The 19,387-nt window shown below is 40.7% G+C and overlaps 1 protein-coding gene across 1 annotated transcript; it reads left to right on the top strand.

Moving 5' to 3' along the window:
- Positions 1-13,769: 13,769 nt before the first annotated feature.
- Positions 13,770-15,572, top strand: LOC113768532. Its single transcript, XM_027312934.1, has one exon. The coding sequence runs from the start codon at positions 13,770-13,772 to the stop codon at positions 15,570-15,572; it is 1,803 nt and encodes a 600-aa protein (XP_027168735.1).
- Positions 15,573-19,387: the final 3,815 nt, after the last annotated feature.

Below are 19,387 nucleotides of genomic sequence, written 5' to 3'. Positions count from 1 at the left end.
AATCACTAAATATCAACCAAACGAACAAGAAATCTTCAAGTCCACTTCCTAATAATCCACCTTAAGGCATCTACCTAAGTAAAAATCAAGAAGACAAGGGTTTCCTCAAGTCATCTAGTCTAGGGTTTTCAAATACCATTTCATAACAACCCAAAGTTACTACTAAATCTTGCATGAACTAAAGATCAAGTGAATTGAAGCTAGTTACCTCACCCAAGCTTCTTTAAGCCTAGTTAGAGTCAAGCTTTGCACCACCAATCCACCAAGAAATCACCACAGGGTAGAAGCTTTCCTCAGGGTAGAAATCACTCAGTCATACTTCTATCAGAACCGGAATAAAACTACGAGAAGCAAAACGAAATGGAAGGGCCGCCGCCATACAGGATCCAACCAAGTACAAGTAAACTTTGTTTGACATGAGAGAATGTACATTCCTGAATACATATGTTACATAAACATGAGGAAACACTTTAAAATATACATATTAGCAAGTTTACAAATCTAGAAGGAAACATTGTATTAAGATACATTTAGGGTTTCCAAGTTGTCGAGGAGCTATACCAAAAGAACAAAAGAATTTCTAACTAGCTCAACTCATTCCTCAAAACATTGAAGTTCCAAAAGATGGTTCCCTGTAAGGAAAACAAGGATAATGGAACGGGGTGAGCTAAAAGCTCAATGAGGTACCAACAGTATAAACAGTATAATTAGTAGAATTCATGAGAAAGCACTTTGGAGGCATATATTCACATCAAATACGAGAAATGAATGAACATCACAATGTAAAGGATACAGGTGGCTCTCAGGAGCCAAATCCCCATTGCTATACTTGATCCAGCCTCGTTGACCCTCCGTCAACGTTCAAATAAAGGAACCAGTCTAGTAGAGCACCAGTTTAACGCCAAAACCCCGTTCACCAAACATACCCCCTTACCGGGCCCGAACGCCAAATAGGAACAGGAATGGTAATACTCGAGTATACCGGAATCAAGAGTCTCACTACCCAAAGATTCCCCAGGAACAGGTACCCATGGATTGTCAATTATCTCAACCAAGCCCTTGCTGGCTCGATTTAATTAACTCCCCATGAGGTTGAGCTTAAGTTTAACAGGAAAATCATTGGACACACTTCCAAACGATCTCATAACAAGTGCAAGTAACAAGTTCAAGTACATAACAAGTACAAGTAATAGATTCCAGTTCGTTCAGTACAGGCAAGAGAATGAGTGTGATAAAGTACACCCTCGTCTCATACAAGATAAACAGTCAGGAAAGACAATTAGCAATTTGCAAGTACAGAAAACCAGTTTAGCAAGAATTCAGGGGAATGGTGCACTCACCAGTTAAAGCAAGGATACGTCCAAAAGTTTCAACCAAGGTAGGGCTCTAATCACCAAGAAACCCTAGAATAACCAAGGTAAACAATTATGGTTCCCACATTCACAAATCCAGTAAATGAAATGCATAAATGAGGCTCGACTACATGTCGTACGCCTTTCCAAGTTAAGTACTAGTACAAAAGAATAAAATATGACTTTTGAGCAAAAAGGATAGCAGTTGGTCCTAGGGTTACAAACAACTCCCAAAACCCATCATTTACCAAGATCAACTCAATTTGAAAGAATCGCGTAGCCCTAAAATTTTTTGGCAGCATGCCCTTTGTATTTACCTATTTTCCAGCCATTTATGGTTTCATTATTTTCCTCAATCAATCCCAAAGTCATACATAATATAAATTCATCACAACAGCCATTCAATAGGCTCAAAGTCATTCAAGTACAAGATTTGGCTAGGAAAATGACCGGGAATGAGATTTAAGCTAAGAAACCAAAAAGGCAGATTCGCCGCTACTTAGCGTATCGGACATAACCGAAACTATGCTCATTAGATTGAAGTGAAAATTATACTGTTTCGAAGCTAAGACAGAGATCTATAACTTTGATGAAGACTACTTAGTCCAGTTCTCACCCTAACTAGGTCAAATTTACCAAAACAATCCCAGGTTCTCCAGTTCGAAGCTCACTGTGAAATTCAAATAGTAGTCCTGATTCATTCAATCATATCTCAGTACACACAACTTTGATTCAGGTAATTCTAAAGCCATTTGAAAGCTAAGATACAAGGCTATAATTCTTAAGAAGATATCGACAACCAAATCAGTAGTATTCCCAGTCAAACTAACCAATTACTGAAGCTGATTATCAATTTCGGGCAGAAACAGGGCAGCAGGGGTATTTCAGTCTTTTCACAGGATACATTGGTCCGATTGAACTGAAATTTTGTAGGCCACTAGTTAACATCATTTGAAACAACTTTTATGTTTTAACCAAAGCCTGATTAGGCCTCTAACATGCTCGAATAAAACCGGAAAGAACAGGGGAAATTGGAACCCTAATCTGGAAATTTCGGTACAAAGCGGAAATTTTCCGCAAATAACCGCAATTAACGCACAAGAGGTCTATTTAACACCATATAGAGCCATCAATTCAAGCCAACCATATCCATCATAGGAAAACAGAAAAATTCTCACAAAAATCAGAAATTTAGCTAACTTCACTCTAATCCATAAAATCTTCCATAAAAGCACATAACTAGCCACCACAAGTCATGACTTAGCCATTATTGGAAACAAACAATGAATCTTTACACACCATACCTTGATACCTCCTAAAAGGTAGTAGCTTAGGTCTCTTTCTTCCAAAACAACTCCACTAACTACCTCAATACTACTTAGCTAGGGGTTTTTATGGAGTGATTTGAAGTTTAAATGGTTGGATCAAGAGATTAAGCAAGAGAATAGAAGGCCAAAGTTGAGGGATTTTCTCCCTTTTCTCTCTATGTTGGTCGGCCAAGAGAAGGAAAAATGAAGATAAAATTGGTCAAAATTCATGTTTAGTAAAGGTGAAAGAAATTAGTCAAAGTCCAACCTTTAATCACAAAGTGACACTTGTCACCTTTTTTTAATGCAACTCTATCCTTTTGTCTCTCCAATGATAATCCATCTAGGTAACCTCTAATCATCTCTTAACACCTGATAAATTAAACCCGGTATACAAAACTTAACCTAGTTGGCCGAATTTTATCGATCTTACCGCACTAGTGGGTCCCACATCCGGTATATACTCTTAAAACCTCATGAACTAACTTATACTAGAAAAATAATTTTTAAAATCATATTTGCTCATAAAAATTATTTTTTAAAATTTTTCGAATAAAGAAAATGTGGAAAGGCGTGCAATTAAAATAAAATAACCTAGAAATGAAGAAAATTACGGGTTCTCACACTCTCTCCCCCTTAAAGAAATTTCGTCCTCGAAATTTTCTGACCACGAGGATCTATAAAATCTAACGTAAATGGCGTATTGCACCTTCTACATCCTCAGACGGGTCAGGGGCTTGATGTGACTCTAGGGAATATACCCGAGTCGACACCTTCGATCCAGTCCTTTTCCCCTTTGACTAGTTAGAGTTAGTCTTGGTTGATTGTCGATCATCACCCCCTTCTCGAGATCTGCCTGGGCAATTAGCGATTTGATGATTTGCACTCCCGTAACGTAGGCATTTTCTTCCTTTCTTCCAGCAGACATCCTCCGTGTGATTTGGCTTCCCACAATACCCGCAGGGACCACGGGAAGCGGAGATTGAGCCTCTCGGTGATGCACCACTTGATATCCCCGGTAGTTGTACTTCCTCGTTTCCCCTTCCAATCTTAGGAGGCGTACTTTTAACCCCTTGCTCCGAACTACTTCCAGGAAATCCCCTTTTCTTGATTTGGAAGTTCTTGACTTGTAACCTCGCATTTTCAACTCGTTGAGCTTTTTCCACAGCATCACTAAAGGTACTGAGTTGGGCTACAGCCAGGTCTTTCTAAATCTCAACATTTAAGCCCTGGACAAAACGCCTTATTCTCCTTTGCTCAGTCACGATTAGCTCGGGAGCGAACTTGGACAACCTGGTGAACTGGCTCTCATATTCGGCGACGGTTGGAGTTCCCTGGCGGAACCTAATGAACTCATCTTCTTTCTTTTCCTGGATCAGAGGTGGAAAATACTTCGTGTTGAACTCTCTCATGAAATTCACCCACGTCCTTGGGGTTTGTTCTCTTTCCCATTTCAGTCTTATGATATTCCACCAAGAGCGGGCTGCTCCCTCCAGTTGGAAGACAGCAAATGTGACCTGTCGCTCCTCAGTATAATGTAACGCGGCAAATATGTCAATCATCTTCTCTAGCCATCTCTCGACCACGTCAGGGTCTGGTCCTCCCAAGAATTTCGGTGGCGAGAACTTCTGAAATCTTTCGAGGGCTCTATCCTCACCCTCTATGTGATTCCCAGGGTTTCTCGGCTGATGATTAAGATTTTGGCCCTGATGTTCTACTACGTGAGCCAAAAGATCAGTCATACGTTGGATAGCAGCAGCCACCTGAACGTTAGGGTCCACTCCAAGTTCGGGATTAGGTCCAGGCATTGGTTCCCGATTTCCTCCTTCATTTGAGGTTCCGCGCCCCCGTCCCCGTCCACTACGAGTACCGTCCATTTGGCTTAACCAGTCTAGGGGTGAAGCGCAAATACAATATTAAAACAAAGTATGCAGGTAGAAGTGATAAAAGTAGGCAATATACATATAGCACATCTAACACAGACAGATCACACAGTAGCAGTCATTTAGATACAATCAGAAGGAATCATCCTGAATATTACTAACTAGGCCAATGGTACAAGACTAACCAACAAAAAGCTGTCCCTCTCTAGGATTCCAGGCACAATCTACGAGAATACCCTAATTTATAGGTTAGACAGGGTCAATCATCCTTAGTTTTACCCAACACATCACAAGATGTTCCATAGAATCAAATTTTGAGTCCGCCCAAGTCATTTCTAACCTCGGCTCTCATCTATTTAGTAGTCGGGTACAAGAATCCCAAAATAAGATAATTCACAACTCGGGCTGGCCAGTCCCAAGGGTAATTCATCTACAATCGAGATTCTTACTTGACCTACAGATCTACTATCTCCAAGCACCATGATAAAGGTTTAAAACTTATAACACTTTACGATCCATAGCTTATGCTCAAAGAGCACTTAGACATTCATACACATTCACGGAATCGGGACCATAACACCACTTGGCCCAAGCTCACTCCGCGCAGAGACCACGCGAACCAGGCTCTGATACCAACTGTGACAGCCCCACCTCACCCTAAGGCGAACCAAAGAGTTCGGCGGACCGCCTGCCAACTCTCGCCGGGACTCAGTCATACTTCCATCAGAACCGGAATAAAACTACGAGAAGCAAAACGAAATGGAAGGGTCGCCGCCATGCAGGATCCAACCAAGTACAAGTAAACTTTGTTTGACATGAGAGAATGTACATTCCTTAATACATATGTTACATAAACATGAGGAAACACTTTAAAATATACATATTAGCAAGTTTACAAATCCAGAAGGAAACATTGTATTAAGATACATTTAGGGTTTCCAAGTTGTCGAGGAGCTATACCAAAAGAACAAAAGAATTTCTAACTAGCTCAACTCATTCCTCAAAACATTGAAGTTCCAACAGATGGTTCCCTGTAAGGAAAACAAGGATAACGGAACGGGGTGAGCTAAAAGCTCAATGAGGTACCAACAGTATAAATAGTAGAATCAGTAGAATTCATGAGAAAGCACATTGGAGGCATATATTCACATCAAATACGAGAAATGAACGAACATCACAATGTAAAGGATACAGGTGGCTCTCAGGAGCCAAATCCCCATTGCTATACTTGATCCAGCCTCGTTGACCCTCTATCAATGTTCAAATAAAGGAACCAGTCCAGTAGAGCACCACTTTAACGCCAAAACCCCGTTCACTAAACATACCCCCTTACCGGGCCAGAACGCCAAACAGGAACAGGAATGATAATACTCGAGTATACCGGAATCAAGAGTCTCAATACCCAAAGATTCCCCAGGAACAGGTACCCATGGATTGTCAAATATCTCGACCAAGCCCTTGCTGGCTCGATTTAATTAATTCCCCATGAGGTTGAGCTCAAGTTTAACAGGAAAATCGTTGGACACACTTCCAAACGATCTCATAACAAGTGCAAGTAACAAGTTCAAGTACATAACAAGTACAAGTAATAGATTCCAGTTCGTTCAGTATAGGCAAGAGAGCGAGTGTGATAAAGTACACCCTCGTCTCATACAAGATAAACAGTCAGGAAAGACAATTAGCAATTTGCAAGTACAAAAAACCAGTTTAGCAAGAATTCAGGGGAATGGTGCACTCACCAGTTAAAGCAAGGATACGTCCAAAAGTTTCAACCAAGGTAGGGCTCTAATCACCAAGAAACCCTAGAATAACCAAGGTAAACAATTATGGTTCCCACATTCACAAATCCAGTAAATGAAATGCATAAATGAGGCTCGACTACATGTCGTACGCCTTTCCAAGTTAAGTACTAGTACAAAAGAATAAAATATGACTTTTGAGCAAAAAGGATAGCAGTTGGTCCTAGGGTTACAAACAACTCCCAACACCCATCATTTACCAAGATCAACTCAATTTGAAAGAATCGCGTAGCCCTAAAATTTTTTGGCAGCATGCCCTTTGTATTTACCTATTTTCCAGCCATTTATGGCTTCATTATTTTCCTCAATCAATCCCAAAGTCATACATAATATAAATTCATCACAACAGCCATTCAATAGGCTCAAAGTCATTCAAGTACAAGATTTAGCTAGGAAAATGACCGGGAATGAGATTTAAGCTAAGAAACCAAAAAGGCAGATTCGCCGCTACTTAGCGTATCGGACATAACCCAAACTATGATTATTGAATTAAAGTGCAACTTATACTGTTTCGAAGGTAAGACAGAGGGCTATAACTTTGATGAAGACTACTTAATCCAGTTCTCACCCTAACAAGGTCAAATTTACCAAAACAACCCCAGGTTCTCCAGTTCGAAGCTCACTGTGAAATTCAACTAGCAGTCCTGATTCATTCAATCATATCTCAGCACACACAACTTAGATTCAGGTAATTCCAAAGCCATTTGAAAGCTAAGATACAAGGCTATAATTCTTAAGAAGACATTGACAACCAAATCAGTAGTATTCCCAATCAAACTAACCAATTACAGAAGCTGATTATCAGTTTCGGGCAGAAACAGGGCAGCAGGGGTATTTCAGTCTTTTCATAGGCTACGTTACTCCGATTGAACTGAAATTTTGCAGGCCGCTAGTTAACATCATTTACTACAACTTTAATGTTTTAACCTAAGCCTGATTCAGCCTCTGGAAATTTGGAACCAGGGAAATTGGAACCCTAATCTGGAAATTTTGATACAAAGCGGAAATTTTCCGCAAATAACCGTAATTAACGCACAAGAGGTCTATTTAACACCATATAGAGCCATCAATTCAAGCCAACCATATCCATCATAGGAAAACAGAAAAATTCTCACAAAAATCAGAAATTTAGCTAACTTCACTCTAATCCATAAAATCTTCCATAAAAGCACATAACTAGCCACCACAAGTCATGAATTAGCCATTATTGGAAACAAATAATGAATCTTTACACACCATACCTTGATACCTCCCAAAAGGTAGTAGTTTAGGTCTCTTTCTTCCAAAACAACTCCACTAACTACCTCAATACTACTTAGCTAGGGGTTTTTATGGAGTGATTTGAAGTTTAAATGGTTGGATCAAGAGATTAAGCAAGAGAATAGAAGGCAAAAGTTGAGGAATTTTCTCTCTTTTCTCTCTATGTTGGTCGGCCAAGAGAAGGAAAAATGAAGATGAAATTGGTCAAAATTCATGTTTAGTAAAGGTGAAAGAAATTAGTCAAAGTCCAACCTTTAATCACAAAGTGACACTTGTCACCTTTTTTTAATGCAACTCTATCCTTTTGTCTCTCCAATGATAATCCATCTAGGTAACCTCTAATTATCTCTTAACACCTGATAAATTAAACCTGGTATACAAAACTTAACCTAGTTGGCCGAATTTTATCGATCTTACCGCACTAGTGGGTCCCACATCCGGTATATACTCTTAAAACCTCATGAACTAACTTATACTAGAAAAATAATTTTTAAAATCATATTTGCTCATAAAAATTATTTTTTAAAATTTTCCGAATAAATAAAATATGGAAAGGCGTGCAATTAAAATAAAATAACCTAGAAATGAAGAAAATTACGAGTTAAGGTAGTTTCCAAGGTGTTTGTGGAGTCAATTTGGGAGGAAAGATACTAAACTACCATTTCCTCGAGGTTTCAATGTAACTTATTAAGAAAATTTCCCTTTGCATCTAATGGTTGCAAATTAGTGGTTTAAAGTTGTAGATTTGGTAGGTTTATGAGCATATTTCATAGTTTGAAGTAGTATTATGGAACTTTCAATTTTATTGTGATTTTTTCTGCCTTTATATGAAGCTTAATGATTGGCTATGGTTTGATAGTTTTGTTATGGGATATATTGAGGTTTTATAGGCTAGTTTAATTTGCCTAAAGATATTTTCCAGCTTATGTGCACAAATTCCAGCTTAGGGTTTCCATTTGGTAGTAATCTACCCTATTTTTATACTGCATGTTCGTCCTTGAGAGAGGCCAAATCAGTCCTTTCTCAAAACATGAAAGTTGTAGGTATTTGAGTTAGCTAGCTACTGGTAAAATTTCAGCTCAATCCTAGCACTGTAGCTTGTGAAATGACTAAAATACCCTTGACTGCCCACAAGCCCTGTTTCACGGACAGTTTGCTATTTTCTCTGAGATTTCAATTTTTGACAATGAAAATGCATGATTTGGCTCTGAAAGTCTTCATAAGAAATGTAGGTATATGTATTAGTTTCGAAACGCCACAAGATTCGTCTCAATCCGATTAGTGTAGCTTTAGTTGTAGTTATCATGCCGAAAGGTGCATGGAACCTGATAATTATAAAATTTCTTTTGCTTGACATGATATTTGTAACCTAGAGCTTGGACTTGAGCAAGGAAACTATCTTTGATGGATGTGGGGTTTAATTGTGATTGGTTTTGGAGCTATCAATTGGCTCAAATTGAAGGGTATTCTGGCCCTAATTAGGTGTGTTTTATAGCTTATGATTTGTATGTGAAATTGTGGTTGATTGAGATGACATTGGTGTTGATTGTAAGATGGAAAAGTAAGGAAATGTGGGGGATATACTGTCCAAATTTTGGGAATATTGGATTTCTTCGAGTTTGGTTTGGTTTGGGATATATAAGAAGGGCTTTTGGGGTTGTTCAAGCCCTAGGTCTTCATGTTACCTTTTCGATCCCAAAATCATGTTTTGCACCCTTGCATTCGTATACGACTTGTAGTCGAGCCTCATTTGTGCATTTTATTTACTGGATTTGTGGTTGTGGGAACCATAATTGTTTCCCTTGGTTATTCTAGGATTTCTTGGTGACTAAAGCCATACGTTGGTTGAAAACTTTTGAAGTATCTTTACGTGAACCGGTGAGTGTACCACTTCCCTGAATTATTGCTAAACTGGTTATCTGTACTTGCAAATTGCTATTTGAATGTCTTTACCAACTGTTTATTTTGTACGAGACGAGTGTGTACTTTATCACACTCGTTCTCTGGCCTGTGTGACTTGTTTCCTGTATATACTTGAATCTGTTACTTGTGCCCGATATGATGTCGTTTGGAAGTGTATCCAACGACCTTCCTGTTAAATCTGAGCTCAATCTCATGGGGAGTCAATTGAATCAAGCCAGCAAGGGCTTGGTTGAGAAAAATTGACAATCCATGGGTACCTGTTCTTGGAAAATCTTTGGGTATTGGAGACTCTAGATTTCCAGTATACTCGAGTATTACCATTCCTGTTGTTGTTTGGCGTTCGGGCCCGGTAAGGGGTATGTTTGGTGAACGGGATTTTGGTGTAAGTGGGGTCTACGGACATGTGTGTTTCATTAAACGTTGACGGAGGGTCAACGAGGTTGGATCAAGTATTGCAAGGGGGATTTGGCTCCTGAGAGCCACCTGTATCCTTTAATTTGTGGTGTTCATTCATTTCTCTTATTTGATGTGTATATATGCCTTAAAAGTGATTCCTCATGATTTCTACTGTTTATACTTTTGGTATCTCATTGAGCTTCTAGCTCACCCCGTTCCGTTATCCTTGTTTTCCTTGCAGGGAACAATCATTTGGAACTTCGATGTTTTGAAAAATGAGTTGAGCTAGTTAGAAATTCTTTTGTTCTTTTGGTATAGCTCCTTAAACCCTAAATGTATCTTAATACAATGTTTCCTTTTGATTTGTAAACTTACTAATATGTATATTTTAAAGTGTTTCCTCATGTTTATGTGGCATATGTATTTGGGAATGTACATTCTCTCATGTTAGACTAAGTTTACTTGTTTTTGGTTGGGTTTCGGACGAGTGTGAAAGTTGATCGAGAAAAGAAAAAAATTCTGGCGGGAACTGTTCATGGAATCCAGCGCGAGAATCCGGCCAGTTTTTGGCCGGATATCTGGCCGGATTTGCAGGGGAATTTGAAAGTTTTTGGGGCTAAGTTACTGCCTCCAATCCGGCCAAGAATCCAGTCGGATATCCGGCCAGATTCCGGCCGGATTGTGACATGGCAGCGGCACTTCCTTTTCGTTTTGAGTTTTTCGTGGGAAAGATTTATTGTATCTTTTCGTTCGGCTCGGCTCAATTGGATTCTGAATGTTTATCTTCTCGAAGTTATTTTGAGCGTTTGGTAGGGTTTTCGTATGTTTCAGATCCGTAGTCCAGGCGAGAGTTGGGCAGGCGGTCCGCCGAACCCTTTGGTTCACCTTAGGGGGAGGTGGGACTGTCACAGATTTATTGGTGTTTTTTCTATTTTTATATGGTAATTATTGATTAACCATGGAGTGATAGTTTTATATTGGGTAAAACGAAGCTAATTTGTGTTAATTGTGGTTTTGTTGAGGAAAATTTCAGCTTATGGGTCAAAATTTCAGTTTTAGGGTTTCAATTTGGGCTTTGCTTTGATTGGGTATTGAGTTCTTAATTGGTTAAGAGTTAAGGGTATTGTGACCCTAATGAGGTGTATTGAATAGCCTACAAATTGTATGTGTACTTGTGATAGTAGTGGGATGAATGTTGGTGATATATGGTAGGTTGGAAATGTGAAAAATTAGGGGGAAGTGCTGTCCAAAGTTAAGGAGATTGGGTACATTTGAGTTAGGGGTGATTTTGAGTATAAATGGAAGGGTCTTGAGGTTGTTTATGCTTAGCACCTAATGTTATTTCATTTCACTTCTTAGTTATAATTTGGTATTGCTCTAGTAGTTCGTTAAAGAGGTTATGACTCGTGTTTGAGTCTCAATTGTGGTAATTTTCTTGTTTTTAGGTCGTGCCGGTGATCCGGGGCCTACATTGGAAGGAAATTTGTAAACTTGTTTACTTGAACCGGTGAGTGTACCCTTGTATGGTTTAATGCTTAAATGATTGTTTGTACTTAATTCTGTGAACTTGGTTGACTTGAGTGAGACGAGAGTGTATTTCATCACTCTTATTCTCTTATCTGTATGATTGTAACTGTATAACTGTGAAACTGTATTTGTGCATGATTGGATGTCGTTTGGAGGATTGTATCCAATGATTTTACTGTGATATCTGAGCTCATACCTCATTGGTCGTTATTCGGGTCGAGCCGGCAAGGGCTTGGTCGGTTCGATAACGAACCATGGGTTTAGTGTTAGTCGAGTGGAGTGTTTTCTCCTCGACCTTGTGGTATACTCGAGTATTGCCCTCTCTATTTCTGTGAGGTGTTCGGGCCCGGTAAGAGGGATGTTCGGTGGAAGGAATGTGGTGTAAAATGGAATCTACGGTCTTGTTCCTTTCTTCAAATGTTGACGGAGTGTCAACGATTTGAGATCAAGTACTGCAAACGAAAAAGGGGCTCTTGATAGCCGACTGTATCCTTTTACCTCCGATTTTAATATGATGCACTCGCTTCTGTGTTCCTTGGCTATTCGCGCATGAGTACATTTGTGGGTCTTGGTGGTATGCCTAGTTGGTACCTCACGAGCGCAAGCTCACCCTCATTATTTTGTTTTCCTTATAGGAACAACTTTTGAAACCATGTCTTAAGAAGCGAGTCCAGCTAGTTAGGCATTCTTTTGTTCTTTTGTATAGCTCCTCGGAAGTGGGAAACCCTATATGTGTTTTGCCCCATGTTCCCTTTTGGATTTGTAAAGTTTGTAAACGCAGGTTTATAAAAGTGTTTCTCATGTGTATGGGTTATATGTTTACTTGGTATGTACATGCTTTATTGGTAGATAAAGTTTACTTGCACTTGGTTGGATTGTGGATGAGTGCGGAAGTTGAACGAGGAAAGCAGAAAATTTTTGGAGGTTACTGTTCACGGAATCCGGCCAGTTCTTGGCCGGATATCTGGCTGGATATGCAAGGGAAATTTCAAAATTTTTGGGGTGAGCTATTGCCTCCAATCCGGCCGGATATCCGGCTAGAAACCGGCCAGATTGTGACGTGGCAGTCACTGTTCATCCGCGGCTCGTTTTTGTTCTTCATTTTTATCTGTCGTTGTAGAGCTCGAGTACTGTATTTTCATTCGAAACAAGTATTTTGGGTGTGATTAGCTTCGTAGTCCTGGCGAGAGTTGGGCAGGCTGTCCGCTAACCCTTTTGATTCGCCCTAGGGGAAGGTGGGGCTGTCACAGTTGGTATCAAAGCCTATGTTAGAAATAACCTGGGCAAACTAGAACTCGAGTCTTAGAATTTATGGGGATTGTGTTAGAATGTGATTAAGTATTGTTACCTTGCCTAAGATGTCAATTGTGGATATTCTTATAGGTCATGGACGGAGCTAGTGGGACCGGAGGTGAGCCGTCGCAGAGGCGTTTTCGCGTCATCGATTACCAGAAGAGGCCTGGAGGTCCGATCCAATTTTAGTATACTGCTAGCCATACCCAACGCTGTAACCGTTGTCAGAAATATTCTTATATCGACCATATGGTCGTGGCAGTACTTGACGAGAGAAGGAGGCTTAGACGCGCTGCCGCCCAGGATCACACTGAGATGCTTAGGCTGAGGGGCATCATGAGAATGCAAGCGGATCGGATTGGGGAGCTCCAGGGGGACATAGTCATGGAGCAAGAGCGGACGAATGCTCTTAGAGAGCAGTTACAAGTAGTCAACGCCCGTCTTACGAATGTGGTTGGGGAAGTGGAGGCTCCGGGTGTTGGGGCACCTGGAGAAGGAGTCACGCCCAGTTCTAGCCATGGGGGTGAATCCTTGGGTTCAGTTAGGAATTAGGTTAAAGATCCTTTGGGTCGTGTTTTGACCCCGTGTGGGGGGGGTACTTGGGGAAAAGCTCTCCGTTAGCAGGTTTTGTACTTTTGGCCTAGGTTGTACATTGTATTTTTGGAAGACCCCCCTTCTAGCTTCATGGGGTTCCTTTTGTATGTATTTGACTGACTGCTCCTATATGACTGTTTGAACAGTTATGTGTTCTATGTATAAATGCTCTATGTGTATACATGCCATATGTGGTGTTTACTTTTGGCTATTCGTTCATGTTTATATGCCTATGCTTATATGCCTCTTTAACATTATATGTGTGCCTCGACCCTAGATTGACTTAAATTGATGGAGGGCACTCGTAGTGGACGAGGCCGTGGGCGCGGTATTAGGCAACCCATGACTGAAGGGGGTACTGGGGAAACCGCGTCTGAACCAAACCCTGAACCTAGGGTTGATCCTAATGTCCAAATAGCTGCCGCTATTCAGCAAATGACTGACTTGTTAGCCCACGTAGTGCAACATCAGGGCCAACATCCTGTCCAGCAACCTGGGAACCCTGGCAATCCCGTCGAAAGTGAGGATCGAGCCCTCGAGAGATTTCAAAAGTTCTCTCCACCAAAATTCCTGGGAGGGCCAGATCCGGACATGGCCGAAAGGTGGTTGGAGAAAATGATAGACATCTTTGCTGCCCTACACTATTCAGAGGAAAGACAGGTTACTTTTGCTATCTTCCAGTTGGAAGGGGCCGCCTGTTCTTGGTGGAACGTGATACGACTGAAGTGGGAACTGGAGCAAACCCCAAGAACATGGGTGAACTTCATGAGGGAGTTCAACGCGAAAAACTTTCCACCTCTAGTCCAGGAAAAGAAGGAGGACGAGTTCTTTAGGCTCCGTCAGGGGACTCAAACGGTGGCTGAGTACGAGAGCCAGTTTACTAGATTATCCATGTTCGCCCCTGAACTCATTCTGACAGAGCAAATGAGAGTTCGGCGTTTTATTCAGGGTCTCAATGTAAAAATTCAAAAGGATCTGGCAGTAGCCCAGATCAATACCTTTAGTGAAGCGGTGGAGAAAGATTTACGAGTTGAAAATGCAAGGCTTCAAATTAGGAACTTCCAGGTGAATAAACGGGGATTTTCTGCGAGTAGTTTGACTCAAGGGGATAAAAGTACCCCTCCCAAATTTGGAAGGGGAGCTGGAGGAGGAAGTCTACCAGGAATGTCACAAGGAACTCCGCCTAGAGGTGGTCAAACTGGACGAGGCCAACAGAGAAGTGTCTCACAGGGGAGCTCAGCTGCGGTTTCTCGTGGTCCTTGTGGATTTTGTGGGAAACCAAACCACACCGAGGACAACTGTTGGAGGAAGGAAAGAAATTGCTTACGTTGTGGGAGTGCGGAGCATCAAATAGCCAACTGTCCGGTGTTACCTCGGGAGGCGAGAGTAACTACCCAATCATCGAAAGCCAACTCGAGGCAGTCCAAGGTGGAAGGGACAAAGCCGAAGGTGCCAGCTCGGGTGTATTCCCTTGAGCCACATCAAGTTCCGGATTCCTCAGAGGTGGTTGAAGGTACGATTCCTGTCTTCTGCCGTCCCGCTAGGATTTTGATAGACCCCGATGCTACCCATTCCTTCGTTAACCCCGAATTCATGTGTGGAAATGATATACAACCTGTTAGTCTGCCTTATGATTTGGAAGTTAGTACTCCTATGGGGGATAAATGTTTGATCACTAGTATGATGTATGTAAACTGTGAAATCTGGGTAGGAGAGAGGAAGTTATTGGGAAATCTTATAAGCTTAGCCATCAAGGGGTACGACGTTATATTGGGTATGGACTGGTTAGGTAAGTGTAGTGCCCAACTTGACTGTAAAAGGAAAGTGGTAGAATTTCGTATACCTGGGGAGACAACTTTAAGGCTAGACGTAAGGGGTAGTTTAGCCTCATCTGCACTAATTTCGGGTATTCGGGTTAGGAAACTTTTGAGTAGAGGGGCACAAGAGTTCCTAGTTTTTCTTATAAACACTCCCACTGATAAGTTGAAGGTAGAGAATGTACCAGTAGTGGGTGAATATCCGGATGTATTCCCTAATGAATTAGTAACTTTACCTCCGGAGAGAGAGATAGAATTCAAAATTGACCTGTTACCGAGGACATCACCTATCTCTAAGACCTCCTATCGAATGGCACCTGCTAAACTCAAGGAATTGAAGTTGCAGTTGCAAGACCTATTGGAGCGAGGGTTTATTCGTGAGAGCGGGGTCTCCTTGGGGGGCACCTGTGCTCTTTGTTAAGAAGAAGAACGGAACCTTGAGGTTGTGTATAGATTATCGGGGGTTGAACAATGTGACCATTAAGAATAAATACTCATTGCCCCATATTGATGAGTTGTTTGACCAGTTGCACGGCACAGTAGTCTTTTCGAAATTAGACCTCCGACAGGGATATTATCAGTTGTTAATCCGGAAGGAAGATGTACCAAAGACTGCCTTCAATTCTATATATGGAATTTCGAATTTGCCATCATGCCCTTTGGATTAACTAATGCCCCTGCCGTCTTTATGAATCTGATGCATCGGGTTTTTAAACCCTACCTGGACCGATTTATCGTTGTGTTTATCGATGATATTTTGGTCTATTCAAAATCTCGAGAGAAGCATTAGCAGCACTTAAAAAGCGTCTTACAAACCCTAAAAGATCACCAACTATATGCCAAATTTAGTAAGCGTGAATTCTGGCTGGAGAAAATTTCTTTCTTGGGACATGTGATTTCGAAAGAGGGTATCACTGTGGATCCAGCGAAGGTAGAGGCGGTGACTGAATGGAAGAGGCCTGAAAGTCCCACCGAGATTCGAAGTTTCTTAGGGTTGGCAGGTTACTATCGTCGGTTTATTAAGGATTTCTCCAAACTTGCCGGTCTTTTAATTGATTTAACAAAGAAAAATGGCCGTTTTCTGTGGAATGCTAGGTGTGAGGAAAGTTTTCAAGAGTTGAAGCGAAGGTTAACCATAGCTCTTATACTAGCCTTGCCTAACGGTAGGGATAGTTTCACTGTGTATACTGATGCTTCGAGAGGTGCGTGTTGATACAAAATAAGAACATGAATGCCTTTGCTTCTAGGAAATTGAAAAATCACGAACAAAACTATCCCACCCATGACTTGGAGCTAGTTGCAGTGGTCTTTGCTCTGAAAAAGTGGAGACACTATCTATACGGGGTTACCTTAGAGGTTTATTCAGACCATAAGAGCCTTAAGTACCTCTTTTCCCAAAAGGAATTGAATATGAGGCAACGTCAGTGGATGGAACTCTTAGAAGATTATGACTGTACGATCTGTTTATCTCAATTCATATCTTTTGATGATTACAAAACAAACGGATGTTACTAATACTTTTTGTAGAGACCCTTTTCAGAAATGACACTAAACAGGTCTGTGGACTTAGAACAAAAAGAAGATCAAAAAAGGTGAAAAGTGTTGAGGAAAATGTCAGACGCACAAAAGGAGAGTATCGGACGTCCGACATCCATTGAGTAACTTCGGACGTATGAAGAACTCAGACTCGGACGTCCGAAGAAGACAAGCCAGGGCTTCTACGATTACTGATCACGATCGGACGCTCAACACCTGAGCATCGGACGTCCGACAAGTGTTGCCGCACTTCGGACGCAACACATTGAACGCATCGGCCGTCCGAAGGAATTGAAAAGGAACCTCCAAATCTGCATCTTACCCTCGGACGCATGGTAATAAGGGATCGGACGTCCTAAGAGGCTCAAGAAGATTTCTCAAATTCATTGACCTCGTTCGGACGCATAAAAACTGAATATCGGACGTCCGACAGCACCAACGGCTAGTTGACTCTTCAGTTGCCTTCTATCCGTTGACAGCATTAATTGAAGAATTTCTTGGTCTCCTATAAAAGAAAAAAAGTCAACCACCTCAGAACAACTTTGCACATCCGGTCTACATCAAATAGTGAGTGATTCAAGTGGTTGAATACTCAAAAAAGGATTATTTGAATTCTCAGCTTGTGCAATTTTCTTGTAGCTTTTCAAGTGTGACACAGCTTCTTCAATAGTGTAGCTTTGTGAGGGTTATCAGAGTGTTTGTAAAACTTCCTTGCTTGACCAAGTGTTGTTTGGGGCAAGAAGGAAGTGATCCTTCCATTGTACACAAAAATTGGTTGCAAGTTTGTTCAACTTGAAGTAGCTGGTTATATAAAGTATTGTTCAAACTCAAGTTGAGTTTGAAGCCTGGTTTGTCTCTTTACTTTCGTTTACAGCTTTACTATATAAACTGTGCATCTCTTCATCTCACGAACAACTGTGCTTTCTTGTAATCTGATCCATTGAGTGGTCTTCGAGAAAAGGAGGGCAGGCTTGAAAAAAAGTGACATATATCTTAGCTGGTTTTAGAAAACCTAATTCACCCCCCTCTTAGGTTGTCTTCGATCCTTACAATTGGTATCAGAGCTTGGTCTCCTAGACATTAAGCTCAATCGGCTTGGGAGTAAATATGACAACCAACAATGCCATGTTCTTTGAGGGACAATCTGTCACTAGACCTCCAATGTTCAATGGGTCAAACTATGTGAGCTGGAAGGAAAGGATGATTATATTTCTACAATCCATTGATATTGAATTGTGGTTTATTGTTAGTGAAGGTCCATATGACGCGACTATTGTTGATGAAATTACTCATAGGCCAAGACAAAAAACAAGATGTGAGTTGACTGCTAAAGATAGAACTCATCTCACTCTAAATGCCAAGGCTATGAATGTTCTATACAGTGCATTAGACTCAAATGAGTCCATTAGAGTCAAAGGCTGCAGATTTGCAAAAGAAATTTGGGATAAACTTAGAGAGATCCATGAGGGAAGCGAGAATGTGAGAGAGCAAAAGAAATCCATTCTGGTCACTAAGTATGAATCTTTTAAGATGGAGTCTCATGAAAATATTGACAAAATGTATTGCAGATTTAATGATCTGATCAAAGATTTAGAGGTGCTTGAGAAGGAATACTCTCTAGGTGAAAAGAACAGGAAAATTCTGAATGCTCTATCAAAGGACTGGGAGAGCAAAGTGACCGCCATTGAGGAAGCCAAGGATCTGAATACTTTATCCATTGAATCTCTGATTAACTCTCTAGCCTCTTACGAACTTAAACTTAAATCTAAGATGCAGGATAAAGAAGACACCAAAGTAAGAAAGAGTATTGCTCTGAAAGCATCACAAGACGAAGATGAAACAACCTCACAGGATGGAAATGATTTGGAAGGTGATGACAGTGATATTGCACTCATCACACGAGGCTTCAAAAGAATACTTAACAAGAGAAGATTCAGGAAAGGTGGATCCAGCAATTCCTTCCCAAATCAGTCTAATGACTTCAGAAACAAAGGGAAACTGGAGTTCAACAAGAAGCAGACTGATAAGTGTTTCGAATGTGGTCAACCAGGACACTATGCAAATGAGTGTCCAATGAAGAAAAAGAAGGAGAACAAGGTTGAACGAAAACCAAAGTTCAACAATTTCCAGATCACCTGGAATGATTGCAACTCAGAAGGTGAAGTTGAGGAAGAAGAGGAATCTGCTCAAGTGGCTTTCATGGCCATTGGTGATGATGAGGTAACTGCTTTTTCTTCCCAAACTGATAGTGACAATGAATCTGATGATGATGTTAATTCATTCTTAGAAAAAATGCACAACAATTTAAAAGAATCTTATATTAGAAACAAAGAACTAAAACAGAAAATTAATTTTCTGATTCAAGATAATGCAAATCTTTTTCGACAAACAAGTGTCTCAAGCATGAAAATGAAAACCTGAAAAGAACTGAAACTAATGTGCTTGATGAACTTAACAAAAAGAAAAATTTATGTAACATACTCAGAAGTGAACAATGTAGTCTAAGAAAAAGGATGGATGATTTATGTCAATTGTTACATCATATGAGACAGAACCGTCTTCAAAAGAATGACATTAAACCTCATCCTAACGCTCATCAATTAAGACTGAATCAAAACGCAAATGAGTTTGCTATCCATAGAAGAAGGCAAGTCAGATTCATTAAACCAGTTCGTTTGATTGATCCAATGTCAGTATGCA

This window comes from Coffea eugenioides, chromosome 1, assembly GCF_003713205.1.
Source record: "Coffea eugenioides isolate CCC68of chromosome 1, Ceug_1.0, whole genome shotgun sequence".
NCBI lineage: Eukaryota > Viridiplantae > Streptophyta > Magnoliopsida > Gentianales > Rubiaceae > Coffea > Coffea eugenioides.
This window is presented reverse-complemented; position numbering and strand designations above follow the sequence as displayed.

Coding starts and splice junctions, on each gene's coding strand:
- LOC113768532 (XM_027312934.1), top strand. CDS start 13,770: ATGACTGACTTGTTAGCCCACGTAGTGCAACATCAGGGCCAACATCCT.